Source organism: Gavialis gangeticus, unplaced genomic scaffold, assembly GCF_001723915.1.
Source record: "Gavialis gangeticus isolate Ggan-Ray unplaced genomic scaffold, GavGan_comp1, whole genome shotgun sequence".
Lineage (NCBI taxonomy): Eukaryota > Metazoa > Chordata > Crocodylia > Gavialidae > Gavialis > Gavialis gangeticus.
In genome coordinates this window covers 13,055,272-13,068,954 of record NW_017729003.1, presented here as the reverse complement: position 1 = coordinate 13,068,954, position 13,683 = coordinate 13,055,272, and the positions used below count along the sequence as shown (strand labels likewise).

The window sequence follows — 13,683 nt, the reverse complement described above, 5'->3', positions numbered from 1 at the left end:
TTTTCAAAAATAGGAGACCAAACTTCAGCTCCTGAATTCACACATAAGGACTTTAATAAATCATTTGATTTTAAACAGTGCTGAGTGATGGGTACTCAAGATTAATTTTTAAAAGGGGCCTAAATATGAATTTAGAATCCTGGTTTTTTATGTTTTAATCTTGTCCAAACTGTAAAAAATCCAACAGTTGCTGAGAAAATATAATGATTACTTGTTGGAAAATCCTACAGAACGATAGTTTAGGCATATGTCAAAGGGGGATCCTGTCTGCTAGTTTCCCTCTAACTTTAAGTTGTAGGTTGTCAGCTAACTTTTCCTGAACTAAATTCCCTCTTCTTCTGTGGCTCTCTAGTTAAAGTAAACGTGGGAAGGAAAGGGAGCAAAGTTAGCAGGAAACAGACTGAATGCTTAGGTGATATAAACCTCCATTGTAGCCATGCCCATTTACACCTCATGGATCTACCCTCCTTTGTCCATTTTCTTTCCCTGCATTCAATATCTAAACTGCTTTCTTTTAATTGTCTTCCTTTTTTGCAGGGTCAATGTGCTGAGTACCCACACAGGGTAAGCAGTATCTATTATTATCTATCCCATGGCTTCTTGCATATCAATCCTGTTCTGCTTGAATGGCTTTTCTGTTGGTGATACATAACTTTTCATTAATGAAGCTCAGCACAAGTACCAAGTTACTGACTGACTCACTGTATTTGAAGACATTGCATAGAATCTTCGAGGAGGGATTTTCATTCCTTTAGACTAAGACAGACTTCTAGATATGTACTGATTCCTGAAAATCCCATTGGTACCATCTTAGCAGGGGGCTGAGTTTGCCTCCTGAGGGTAGTGGGTCTCATCCCCCAACCTGGTGGGGCACCTAAGGATTTGAAGGAGACCAGGGCCATTTGCTCAGAGGCCTTGTACTTTCACACCAGCTCTGCCCCTATCACCACAGAGGGATAGGATATTTGGAGACCCATGGGAAAAAGGCTGGATGACCTGGAGCTCTGGACTCTTGTTCACCTAGTTTGCATCAGGCAAATATCCCAAGGACGGTGTGCCCCTGACTCAGTATTTCTCTAGCTATTTGTTCCTTCCTGGCCCATCTCCTCTGTATATCTCCTCATTCATTCTAGTCCCTGGAATACACAGGAAGCCTTTTGTAGATCTTGGGAGGGAGGGTGGTTCTGCAGCACTAACTGAACAGAGCTGGGGAGAACTCCATACTGGTGGCCCCTTCAGTGCTGAGATCCTGAGGGCAAAAACTGGCTCACAAAGGGCTGTGGGAGTGTAGATAACAAAGATCAAGTCAATGAAATACAGCAGTGCACCTGAAAAAACCTGTGTCCATAGGGTTAGAAATTTACTGTGGGCAGGGTAGAGGCTTTTTTAAGGGTGGGCAAGCAGAAATAGTCCACCTACAACATAATGCCACAGTGTCTATGTTTAAAAACCTAGCACTGGCACTATTCATAAAGTAATGATTGTAATGTATCACCTGGCTGTTTCTGCACCACTGTTTGGAAAAAAAGAGCTGTTTTTGTTTATTTCAGTAATAATTTTATTAAAGCCAGGAAATAGCCCCTCTTACTTCCCTCTCCTGCCCTGTCCGGCATGTACCACCATCAAAAGAGGAGGGAGCATATCATGGGGTTTAGGGGATTATAAGAAAGAATTTAACTGGCATAAACAAACCTAAAAACAACTGTAGCTCTGAAAATCCATTGGAAATGCACTGGAAGGACATCATATGAGGAGACTGAAACTTGTAACCATGGTGCACAGGGAGACAGGCTTAAAAGCTTTCTGTTTATTTTTTGAAGAGTCTCTGGACAGTTGAACAGAGCTTTGGCCCTTGGCCCAGAGAGCAATGGGGCCATGAGTGGTCCAGGACTCTGGTACGAAGACTGCATGTAGATAGCAAACCTGTCTGTGGCATCTAGGGTGGCAGGGGGAGAAGGGAGGTTGTGTGTTCCGGCCCCGATACAATAATAGAAGGTCAGCTGTGTTTATTTAGACAGGCAGTCTCATTACATTGTTATGTTAAAAAAAAAGCTAACAACAATGTTCACTTAAGCGGTGTCCCGAGTTCTATTACAGCCCTTGGCTCCAGACTGTCCTCATTGCTCAAGGTGAAAAGCAGGGCCGGGGACCATAAAACATTAGGAAATGGAGAAACTGATTACAAATTACAGGGAGTTTATACCTCAGTTTATATCTTAGGTCACAAGTGACAGCAGTTTGATAGTCTCTGTTTATAGACACTGCTGGATTTTGGTCCACAATTAACACCATCACCATGTGACCAAGAGTTGGCTGCCTTCACATAAGCTCTAATAGCAGTAGAAGGCACTGCAGGTCAGTACAATAATGCCCCAGCTAAGCTAAGTTATGGAAACCTACTTTGACTTGCCTGGCAATAAAAGCAGCCAGCAATTTTGGTCTCAAAAGGAGCACCAATTCAACCTTCTGAAAAGCTCCTAACCTGAATGAGAGCTTTTGACTTAAGAATGATAACTGTCCCCAGACTAGCTCCTGGGTTGAATGTCCTTGGGTAGACTGAAGGTTCTCGAGGTAAATGAAGCAGTCAACCAGTTTTTGTAGCCCCCTTCTCCTCAATATCAGAGAACAAGGGAAGTGAAAATTCAGAAAAATACACTTTTTCAAAAGTTTTATGTAACTTTAGCTGTGCTGAAATTTCTATTTGTTTTATTGGACATTGTCATCAGTGTGAGGAGTTGTTAGCTTCACTGGATGCCATGGACAAGGCAAGAAATAGCAAACTATCTTAAAAAATTAGAACATTTGGGGTTTTTTTAATAAATTAAAAATCAGGACTGCCTCTCCACTCAACTTAGCTCTTTTAAGTTAGTCTATTGCACAAGTCATGAGCAAACAGAACCTGTATTCCTATGAGTAAGGGACCACAGAATATATCTTATACTGCATCAATCCTGAAGACAGATGGGTAGTTGGAGATGATTTCAGAATTGCAGTGGCTAGGGTAGGGCTGGAGATGGAACCTGAGAATAGCTGAGCCAGTAAAGTTTGTTTTGTTCTTGATGATATGATGTATCTAACTGACCCCATTCTGTGTCACTATGTCTTCACTGTCCCTCAGGAATACCTAAGTACTACACTTGCAGCTCTACGCTCTAATCAGATCCTTACACTGAAGGTTTGTGGTTAATGGTCTAACAGGACCCAGTTCTGTTGCAAAAGAAACAAGAATGTAGATCCAATATTGCATGTTGGGTTATTGGGGATGAGGTTCTGAAGACAAGAGGAAGAAGCTGGAAATAACCCAAAGCCTGAAAGCTGATCCTATATTTGACTTTGTACACAGGTCCTTTTAAACTCAAGCTTCTTTTGTAAGAAGGCTAAGCAGACTCCTGAGATTACACTCCATTTTTCTCCTCATGCCTTTTTAATAACCTTTCCCTCAGCTCCCTGCACTTTACCACATTATAACCATACTTCTTCCAGACAGAGATATTACTAAGGATTCAATAGGGCTCTTCCACAGAGTCTATCTTGGTTCTTTCTAAATCATTATCTGAATGAATACAATGGGATGTTAAATTTTCCCTTTGCCTAGGATTAGTAGTATTCTCAGAACCCACTAAAATGGCAACTAGGCCTAGAGTGCTCCACTGCATCCCAAGGCCAGCCCTCTTGTATCACCACGGTCTCTGACTATCTGCTGCTAACACCCTAAATAGAAATGCCAATTCAGTAAACAGCACTGAAGGAAATTAAAATGACAGAATCTCTGCATTTTCCAGCCATCGGGATGCTGCATTATGTTAAGTGATGTCACCATATTCCACACAAGGCATATGCATTTTCATTGTCCTTATGGGGATAACAATGGTTGCCACCAAATTCTGACCTTTTATCCACCCCAAGTCCTTTGTTGCTGGGTCCTCCACCTCCTTCTTTATACAAACCTGCTTTTTGGAAGGGAGGGACTCACTGTGGTCAAAACTGTCCTGGTTGATTGTGTTCTCAATCACTCATGATTCCCTATGTTAGCTTATGGGAGAAGATAATGATAAAAATGCTATGAACCTTGAAGGCCATCAGTGCAGACTGCTGCTGTGAAGCTGACTGGTCTCATGTGAAAGGCATGGCACTGAAATCATGGATGTTCAGTCCCAGGAGCCATGTAGACTGATCTTTACTACATTAATGAGACTCTAGGTACAACAGGTCTTGCTTATTTTTAGGTTCACTGCATCATAATATGATCCGTGAACTTCATTTTAATTGTGACTCTGAGTAGAAATTTGCTCTGCTGGTTTCCTGCAAAGAGTTATTTTTTAAAAAACTGCCCAGAGGGCAGCTCTATAATGGTGTAATATTGTGATGACATTTCATTTTGCAACAAGACTGGATCTTAGCTTGCACTAAAACCCAAACAGCCATCTTTCAGGGGAGTAAAATGCACTGCTTGGATGTACACAGTTACTGTCATGGGAAACCAGCAGGCATACCTCTCAGCTTTGCGTTCACAGCTCACGCAGGAAAAACTGAAGACACAAACATACTTGTGTGTTCATGTGAAGGACCTGGTTCTCCTTATTTACACCAGTGTAAAGGAAGAATAGCTTCAGTGGAGTTACACCAATATAAAACAAGACAGACAATCAGACCGGGTCCTACCATTCCTGAGCTTTGTGTCTGTGCTGTGAATGCCAACTTTTTGGGATGTAAAGCAGCCTACCAAGCACTCAGAAAGACAGGAGCATGTTAAGAAGTGGAAATTAGATATAGCATAAGTATGAATTGAAGTCCTGAGCTTTAGTACATGATTTGGATTTGAATGGGTCAGCCGTATGACAAAGAGAGGATTCCTGCCCCAAACTGATCACACACTATTGTTATTATTTGACAAGGAGATGAGGAATGCATAGGCTCAGTATATTGGCAATAAATTCATATCTGTCTGAGGAGAGAACAATTTGTTTCACTCTTGAGGCAATGCCACTGCCCAAAGCTCAGAGACAGCAAAAAGGGTAAGTTCTAGTCTTCTACAGTTGGGTCATGATAATACTGAGGGTCTTTCTGAAGACATTAAGTGAAACAGTGAAGGATTCTGAACAAGTGAGATTATCTCCTAATATAATTTTGTTTTAATATGCAAAAAGTATCAGTTCAAAAATTGGTCTTATCCTACCACTGCTGGCCTTGGCAGGAAATTGAAGTTTTATTTGGATGATGAATTCTTCCATTTCTTGGAAAGGAATCCCTTGTTATTGTGCAGTGACTCCTCCAGCTTGGAAAATGGTGTAGTTCTCATTCAGACTTAATTAGAAAACTGGTAGCATACTGGTTGCAACCTGAAGTCTTACATGTGCTTATTTAATGGTGAGGGAAATTTGTTAGGCCTTTCAAAAGAGAACAATCTTGAAATAAGGCAAGAAGCTGGGAAGGAAGGTGAGGAAAATTGCATATATTCATTGGTGGTTGTAATTTGTGGAATATTCATTATTGATTTGTCTAACTGTTCAACTCTAATAATAAGACACTGAGAGAACCAGAGAACTTAGGGAAACTTGGGGAAAAATCTTTATGTTATGTTGCAGTAAAGACTTTCTGAGGCAAGCAACAGAACTGACACAAGAAATTACTTAGCGGGTGCATCTACCTGTGACAGTATATCACTGTAGCAATGTGCTACTTCCAAAAGGAGGTACTAAATGACAATGCCGTAACAAAGACATGGTAGGTACATGTGTAGATGTGTTCAGTGAATTTTATTTCTGAAGATAAATCAAAATCAGAAAAGTTATGTGGTGTAATTGAAGGGCTGGGTCTGAAAGACAGATAAGTGACAGAAAAAAGCAAGTAAAATCTAGCCCTTTCAAGGAGAACCTGTGCTTTCAAGGCCATACTTTATGATATTCCATCATATGTTTAAAGTAAAACACAGAAGAGCTCAGAGGTTTGCCGAATGGTACCCAATGACAGTCCTTCCATGTGCCCTTCACAAGTGTCTCTTAACTGTGGTTTATTCTCATTACATTCTTTTACCCCTCTCCCCCTTTCTTTCCATTTCCTTTCTTGGCTGCTCTCTGGTTCTTGATGTCCTACTGATCTCCTTTGCCTTGTGAACTTTGCCCTGTGGTCTTCTGGTTCGAACTTCTTCCTCAGCTGTTGCCTCTCCTCAATTCAGTGCGACTGGCTTCACCCCAGGTCATAAAGAGGCGCACTTTTCAGGTAGACACTTTCTCCTCCTTGCCTGTTTTAAGTCTACTCAGAATATTAAAATTAATCACCTTCATTCCTTCCTTCCATCCTTAGAGAGGGGTTTCGAAAAGACTCTGGCAGAGCCAAAGGCTCTCTTTGGAGTAGAAGAAATACTTGGTGCCATCAAGTGGCAAACAAGAATTGTAGCAATTCATGATTTTTAAAGCAAATGAATTAAGATGTGGAACATCTGATTCTTGAAAGTGTGATAAAAAAGAGGTGGCATAAGGGGTAGGCACTGATTTTTACCCTAAGGAGTCAGGTCCTACATATACAACAGTATCAGTAGTTGGTTAGAAACTTTTTGCTGAAATTGTGTAAATGCCATGAAACGTTGTGCAAGAGGTCTTGCTTATTAGGCAAACAGCTCTGCTAGGGCTTGTATAAATGGTGGCACACAGGAATATTAATCCAAATGAACTTTTACAGTGGATTAATTCAATTGAACCAAATTCTTCTTTTTTCACTTTTTTTAAGCATTATGTTGGCCCTGAGTCAGTGGCCCTAATAAATTTGGTAATTAAACTAAATTGAACTAAGGCCATATGAATTCTGCATGAGTGCACCTATACACAGGCTTAATGTAGTTTAACTAATCCATTTTAAATGCACACTTTTAGTTATTTGGATTCACTTGCCTGATTTTCTCTGTGTAGACAAGCTCTTAAGAATTGCCCCTACTGAGCCATTTGTATCAAGACTTAAAATGGGTTCACAGTGATGAAATGCAAAAAGCAGGATGGCAAAAGACATTGATATTTTCCTGTATCTGCTGTATTCTTTTACTGGAAGGCTGTTGGTTTGTGCCTAAGAACTTTTAGCATACTTACTGGGGGTTTTTTCCTGACAAATGACCCAGTGGCTTCTGCCCAGTATCTACTCGGTAGGTGTTTACATAATACAAAGCCCCATAGGTAGCACTGCTTGCTCCACCTCCTCACTCTGACTAGTATTCTCAAGAGAGAGGCTAAAGATTGGCTTGAAAAGACAACTTTGAAAACTGAAGTTCATTGCTAGGACAGAATGGCCAAGCTGGCAAAGCTATACTGCATTCTATGCCTGTTCTGGGGGCTTCATGTGTCAGGACTGTGAATTCAGCACCACCCACAAATGCTCAATTCACACAAAGACTTCTTTGAAAACCTGTATGATTCATTTAGCTAATAACAGATTCACTTCATGAGAGAGTAGCCCAATAGACTAGCATGGTGTAGGTGTTCTGGTTTATGGAACTAATGGCTTATAACAAAATGATCTGGGTAGCAGCATATCCAACTGCTTTGAATCCCCAGCCCAATTGACAGGGTACCCACTTACAGCTGGGTTTCTGGAGGTGGCCTTCAGAATGAGTCTGGAACTCACACCTCTAGGATCACAGCAATACACTTTAAGCATCCCCCACCCTCAAAAATAGCCCACAGTATATAAAACAAAATTACCATTGGAACTAAAAGAAAGACAACTGCTGCTTAAATTTTGCCACCGTATGAGGATGTTGCGAAGTGGCAGCTCTCACCATCACAGAGACTGATGCTAGGGGAGGTGATATTTAGCAGTGAACGCTCTCATGAGCGAGAAGAGAACATTGAGACAGGAGGAATATCTAGGCAACTAATTGGTGTTTAACAAAACTGACAAATCACTCCAATTAATGGCTAAAAATACTAAATGACATCTGCTAAGTAGGAGATCCTATTGCCAACTTTATCTATCCAGTTACATTCCAGTTAAATCCTAGAAGGTCTTTCTAGGATAAAAGTATTAATAAGAATATAATGATGTGGTAATAAAGCTCTGGGTGTTTAGGAGTCTGTCTATATGAGGCATCTGCTTAAACAAAAGGCAATGGCACTGCAGGGATGGCACACTGTGTGCAGGAATCTTAAGACTCAAGACTACTTGTGGCCTACTCAGTGCTTGCCAACTATCAGCTTTTGTGTGAACCCAGGCAACTGGATTGCCACACACAAAATAACCCCTTCAGTATCACCACATCACCAGAAAAGAAGATGTCCTACAAAAAGGGGGGCTGTTCCTGACAGACTCTATAGGCTGCATAATGGCTGCCAATATACGTGCTGGTTCGCATTCTGATTAGAATGCTCCAGCATGACCTCGCTGTCACATGTATAAGCCACTGTCTATGCATTTTAAAATTGCTGCAGGGGTGCTTTCTAAACCTCATTGAATGAGATTTAGATAAGGCTCTCCATGGCCATTTTAAACAGATTGAGCATGTGGGATGCCCCCTACCTACCAGAAGACAGAGTTTAGCAAACAAAAGCACTGAGCAGGGTTAAAACATTTTCTAACATTGCTATGCCACCAACATTTTGTTTTCATATTCATAAAGTATTTAAAATATAATGCTACAATGCTCTACGTCCGGAAGGAGATGCAATGGCAGAGAAGTCTGAGGTAATTTGCTTTGTGCTTGTTTCTTGCCTGACTCTATCCAAGTTCATATGCCTTTTCTATTTATTGGTACCACATTCACCACAAAATTTAAGAGCAAAACCAGAAGGCTTCTGCGTCCTTCTCAGCAGACCACAGGATGTGCTAGGATTAGTTTCAAAAACAGGAAAAAGAAAAAGCTCTTTCTTGGCACAGTCCATTACATTTCCTACACCATTCTGTTGGTGTGGTGAATTATGGGATATTCTTAACTGAACAAGCAGGGGAGACTGGGTCTCCTGTGGGGATGACCCACATGTTGAGAATTTGTTTTTATATTTGGCTTATGACAAAAGAAATTAAGTTTGCGGTTAATTCAGTCTATTTATCATTATAAATAGTACAAATATCCCTATGTTTTATTCAAATCATCTGAGCTTGGTCTCTTCTTAAACATACACCTGGGGCCAGTCTATGACTGTTCTGGTTCTCATTTAGGCATCTATACACTGAATCATAGCATGGAGTCTCTGCCTATCTAGATCCATGTGCTGTCTCATATCTTCCTTCATTGTATCTGCATTCAGAATCTTGGAGCAATCCCGATTACAAAAGACCAGGATCTGGAGCTCTTCCAGTATCAGAGCAGTTCTGTGGGGATATGCCTCAATGGCATGGCATGATGCACCTCATTTTTTAAGTGAGGGAAAAGCATAGAATATAGGGGAAAACAGGCAACAGTGGGTGAAGTCATCAGGTCTGAAGGCAAATCCTAAAACTGCTTGGAAGAGCATCAGTGGCATCATTTTCTATCACAATATGTCATTCTGCTGAAATGGAAACATTTTATGAAATCATGTCAATTTCACTAAAATTTTGTTGTGGGAGAAATATTCAGATGATGCCAAGACAACTTCAGAAAACATTTTTTCTTTTCAAATTGTTAAAATACTGTATACTGTATCATCATATAAAATAAAAGTTTAAATTAAAAAAATGATTCAGTGTTATTGGACATTTCAATCATTCCAAAACAATTTTTTCTCTCAGATTGCCATGAAAAAACAGTTTTTGAAATTTGAGATCTTTGTTCCAAAACAGAAAGAAAAACAAATTCTGAAATCTCAAAATCGTTCACAAAACTAACTTTCCATCAGAACTGTGGCCATCAGCACTAGGCAGCCCCAACCCCCATTCTCCCTTTCCCTCTAAATATCCAAATTATCCTATAGTGACAAACCCATTGCTCTTTGGCAACACATGCATGGGACATATATTACACATAGTTTACCCACTTGTATATACAGGACCTCATGTGAATGGGATAACATTTTATCCAAGTCAGCTGTATCAATTCAATCAAGACAACTTTCTTTTCTCCTGCAATGTGGCCTTAAACCGATGTCTTTGTTTTAAATAAATCCCTAATTCTATTTTTAGCCTTCCAGTACGTTCACAAAGAGTTTGTACTGAAATCTTGTCACGGGCATTAGGACTTTGTGATCGTCTATCTAGGTAGAAGGAATTGTAAAAAAGAAATGAGTGAGATGGGTAGTTACCATGAGTGCCACAGTGCTCTAGGAATGTACTGTATTCATCATTTATAGTCCAATATTTAACTCACTAACTGCTTGCCACGAGCCAGGTCTGAGCCTGTTCCCTGGGACAACAGAGGCACAAGCCTCTTCCAAATGCTCCAGAATATCTGCGAGGTGACCAAGGAAAGGCCGCCTGTGAAGGGCTTGGTTCAGATCAGTAAACAAATATTTGGAGGTCTTTGTGTACCTTCAAGAATATTCGCAAGCTTATTCACCAGAATAGACTACCTTATGAAATCCATAAGAATCTCATTCCTGATTGAGATTCTAGCTGACTCCCAAAATACTATGAAAGCAGAGCAAAACTGTGTCAAAAGGGTGGATTGTTGTCTAATAGTTAAACAATAGGAAAATTAATCAAGCCTGCTCTGATGTGTTATGATTAGAACAGGAACCAGCACATGAATAGGCTGTACAATGGCTGCCTATTAGAACGCTCCAGCGTGGCCTCACCGTGAAATGTGTAAGCCTCTGCTCATTTTAAAATGGCTGCAGGGGTGCTTTATCTAAACCTTGTTGAATGAGGTTTAGATAAGACATCCTGTGGCCATTTTTTAATGCACGGGAGCTTAATACCTGTGACAGTGAGACATTTTAATTAGAGTGGCTCTCTGGAAACCTCTCTAATTAACCACCCCCGTCCCCACCCCTAAGCACATGTAAATTAGGTTCCATGGATCTATCAGTAAGTTACTGTGTGGTCCTGGCTCAGTTCATCCCTCTTTAAAATGATAGCATTCACCTGTCTCATTATATAGTGTTGTTCAGAACTAGGTGTAAATTGCTTTGATGAAAAATATTAAAAAAGGTTCAAGGGATTTTAAATTTTATTATATATAATTTCTTACAGTTTGTGAAACTTAAAAAAAAGATCCCAATTCGTATTTGGGTTGTACCTGTTAGTATGGTAGAATTTAACCCAGTTTTCATGCCCCTTTTATGGGGAGCACTAATTAGAAGCTATGTGATGTAATAGCAAACTATAAGGGGATGGCTGCCATCATCCATCCAGAAAGATCATCATGAGGGGACCTTTGCCTCAGTTTTGGAAACCTCTCCGGGTACTAACTACCACTCGCTTCTCCTTCCCCTTCTCGGGCTGACTTGCTATATGTCACACACCTCTAACGCTGTGCTGTAGGTTAACTCTGATGGTAACTCTTGTTTTAATGAACCTCAGGGTGAACAAGGACAGGCAGGGATCCAGGGCCCGCCAGGGCCACCTGGTCCACCAGGGCCAACTGGACCAGCTGGACCAGCAGGACATTCAGGACAACCTGGGCCAAGTGGGCCACCTGTAAGTTTTTTGGGGTTTTTTTTACAAAAAAGCAATTAACATTTACTTCTCCCTTTCTCTGAAGTATGTGCAACTTTGGCATTTATTTCCACCACTGAGCCCAGCCAGGGCAGTGATTACCAGCAGATTCCCAGGGTGAACTAGAGTATGGGTGGAAGAGCATTCCCAAGCAGGATGGGAGGAAGGGAGCAGTTGTGCATCCTCCGCTATCACTATCTGCACACACATGTGTGAGAGGGTGACACAAGTGCCATTTCCTCCTTTCCAGACTGCAGAATGCCATGGGGAGGAAGTAACACCCCAAGTGTAATTATCTTGCTCTCAGCAGAAACCTGACTAAAAAAAGCCCTTGAAATCTCTTTGATGTTCTGTTAGCTCTATGCCCAGCCTGATGGCCTGAAACCTAGGAGGCTGAGATCAGTCAGTCAAACAATTAAATAAGGGGCCCTCAGGAGTCTAATTAATGTGCCTTTCCTTCTTGCAACAGGGCAGAGCAGGGGAGCCTGGGAAGCCTGGCAAGGATGGTAAGGTGGGTACAGTAGAGTTGTCTCCTTTGTACATGCAGCATGTATTGCATGATGAATGCCAACTCTGTGATGCCTGAGGACCTGGAGCATGGCTTCAAGCCACAAGAAATATTGGGCGTCATTTTTAAGGGACATGGTTAAATAGTGAAATATGTTAAGCCATTCGTGTCTGTGTTTCTGTTTGTTCCATTTACCTATGGTCTCCTTAGCCCAAGTCTCTCAGGGTGGGCCCAATCTTTTATATTCAGCTGGTAAAGAGGTATTTTTCAGAATATTTCCTCATGGTAAAAGTGACTGATGGCACTGTAGAGTGAAGTTTTCTATACAGAAAAGGATACATACAGCATAGAGAGTGCCAACAGTAGGGCTGCGCGAACCGGCTGTGTTTTGATTTGGTTTCAGATCTGGCCATTTCAGAGGGACAGTGATTCATTTTAGTGTTTTGGATTGCTGTTCCATTTTGATTCAGCCAAATCTTTTTCAGCGTTTCAACACTGTTTCAGTGATTTGGCTATAAGCTACAATGGAAAATCACTAAAATGCCTATAACATTGTCATTTCATGCCTGATTTGGATGAAAATTGCAGGGATGGCAGCCCCATCTGAGGGCGAAGCCTGCCAGCTTTCAAGGAGATAGGTGCAGATGTTTCTGTAAAACTTCACCTCAAATTGTTGAAAGCAAAACTCACATCATTTGCTGGCAGCAGCAGCATGCTGTCATTCCACATGTAGATCCAGGGGCCCACACCCCCTGTGGGGGCTGCAGGGCTATGCCAGGCTCCTCCCAGGGGGCACAGGCCCCCAAATCTGCCTGCAGGATGACAGTAGCCTGCCACTGCCAGCTGAGGCCAGCGCCAGCACTGGGTTCTTTCCAGTGCTCCTCGCGGGCTGCGCTGACCAGACTCAGGTGTTGGCACTGGCCCCAGCCAGCAACAGCAGCATGCTGTCATCCTGCACACAGATCTGGGAGCCTGTGCCCCCTGAGAGGGCTGTGGGGCTGTGCCGGACTCCTAGGGAGCGTGAGTGCCCAGATCTGCGTGTGAGATCTGCGCATGGGCTGTGCCAGACTCTTTCCGGAGGGTGTGGGTCCCCAGATGTGCACACGGGATGACAGCAGGCTGCCATCCCTCCCCCAGAGCACTGGGATTGGAAGAGACCTCAGGGACAGATTGCAGACACTAGCCAGCTACAGATGTGAATATCAGAACAGTCCTTCCTGACTGTGCAGTAGCCTGTGGTTACTGCACAGTGGCATTACATGGCAGGAAGCATGACGGAATGCTACTCCTGTTGAGTGGCGCTACTGTGCAGTAATTCTGATTACTGCGCAGTCATTTAGTATTTGTATAAACAAGTACTAAATGACTGCTCAGTAATGACTGTGCAGTCCGTGTCTCAGGTAGACATGGCCTATAAGGTGCAAATCTACCCTATCTTTTGTCAAAGAAAGCAGGTTCAATAGAAGTCTAGCTTACTGCCCCTGAAGAGCACTTTTACAGATGTAGCATGCCACCTAGGTATCTTTCTTTCTAATGAAGAAAAGAGAAGCTCCATTTGAAATCTGATAGTGACATATTCTTGCGTTTTAACACGGACAAGTGCAGGGTGCTGCACTTGG

The 13,683-nt window shown here is 41.9% G+C and overlaps 1 protein-coding gene across 4 annotated transcripts in view; it reads left to right on the top strand.

Annotated features, from left to right (window-relative positions):
- COL13A1 (collagen type XIII alpha 1 chain) overlaps positions 1-13,683 on the top strand; it is a 216,933-nt gene that overhangs the window by 119,361 nt on the left and 83,889 nt on the right. For 2 of the 4 annotated variants that reach the window (XM_019507838.1, XM_019507840.1), the window contains exons 13-16: positions 538-564; positions 6,154-6,219; positions 11,422-11,538; positions 12,026-12,067. In XM_019507838.1, coding sequence (XP_019363383.1) covers positions 538-564; positions 6,154-6,219; positions 11,422-11,538; positions 12,026-12,067 — 252 coding nt within the window. Of the gene's footprint in view, positions 1-537; positions 565-3,118; positions 3,176-6,153; positions 6,220-11,421; positions 11,539-12,025; positions 12,068-13,683 lie in introns of all 4 variants that reach the window. The other 2 variants (XM_019507837.1, XM_019507839.1) reach the window with 2 other exon arrangements.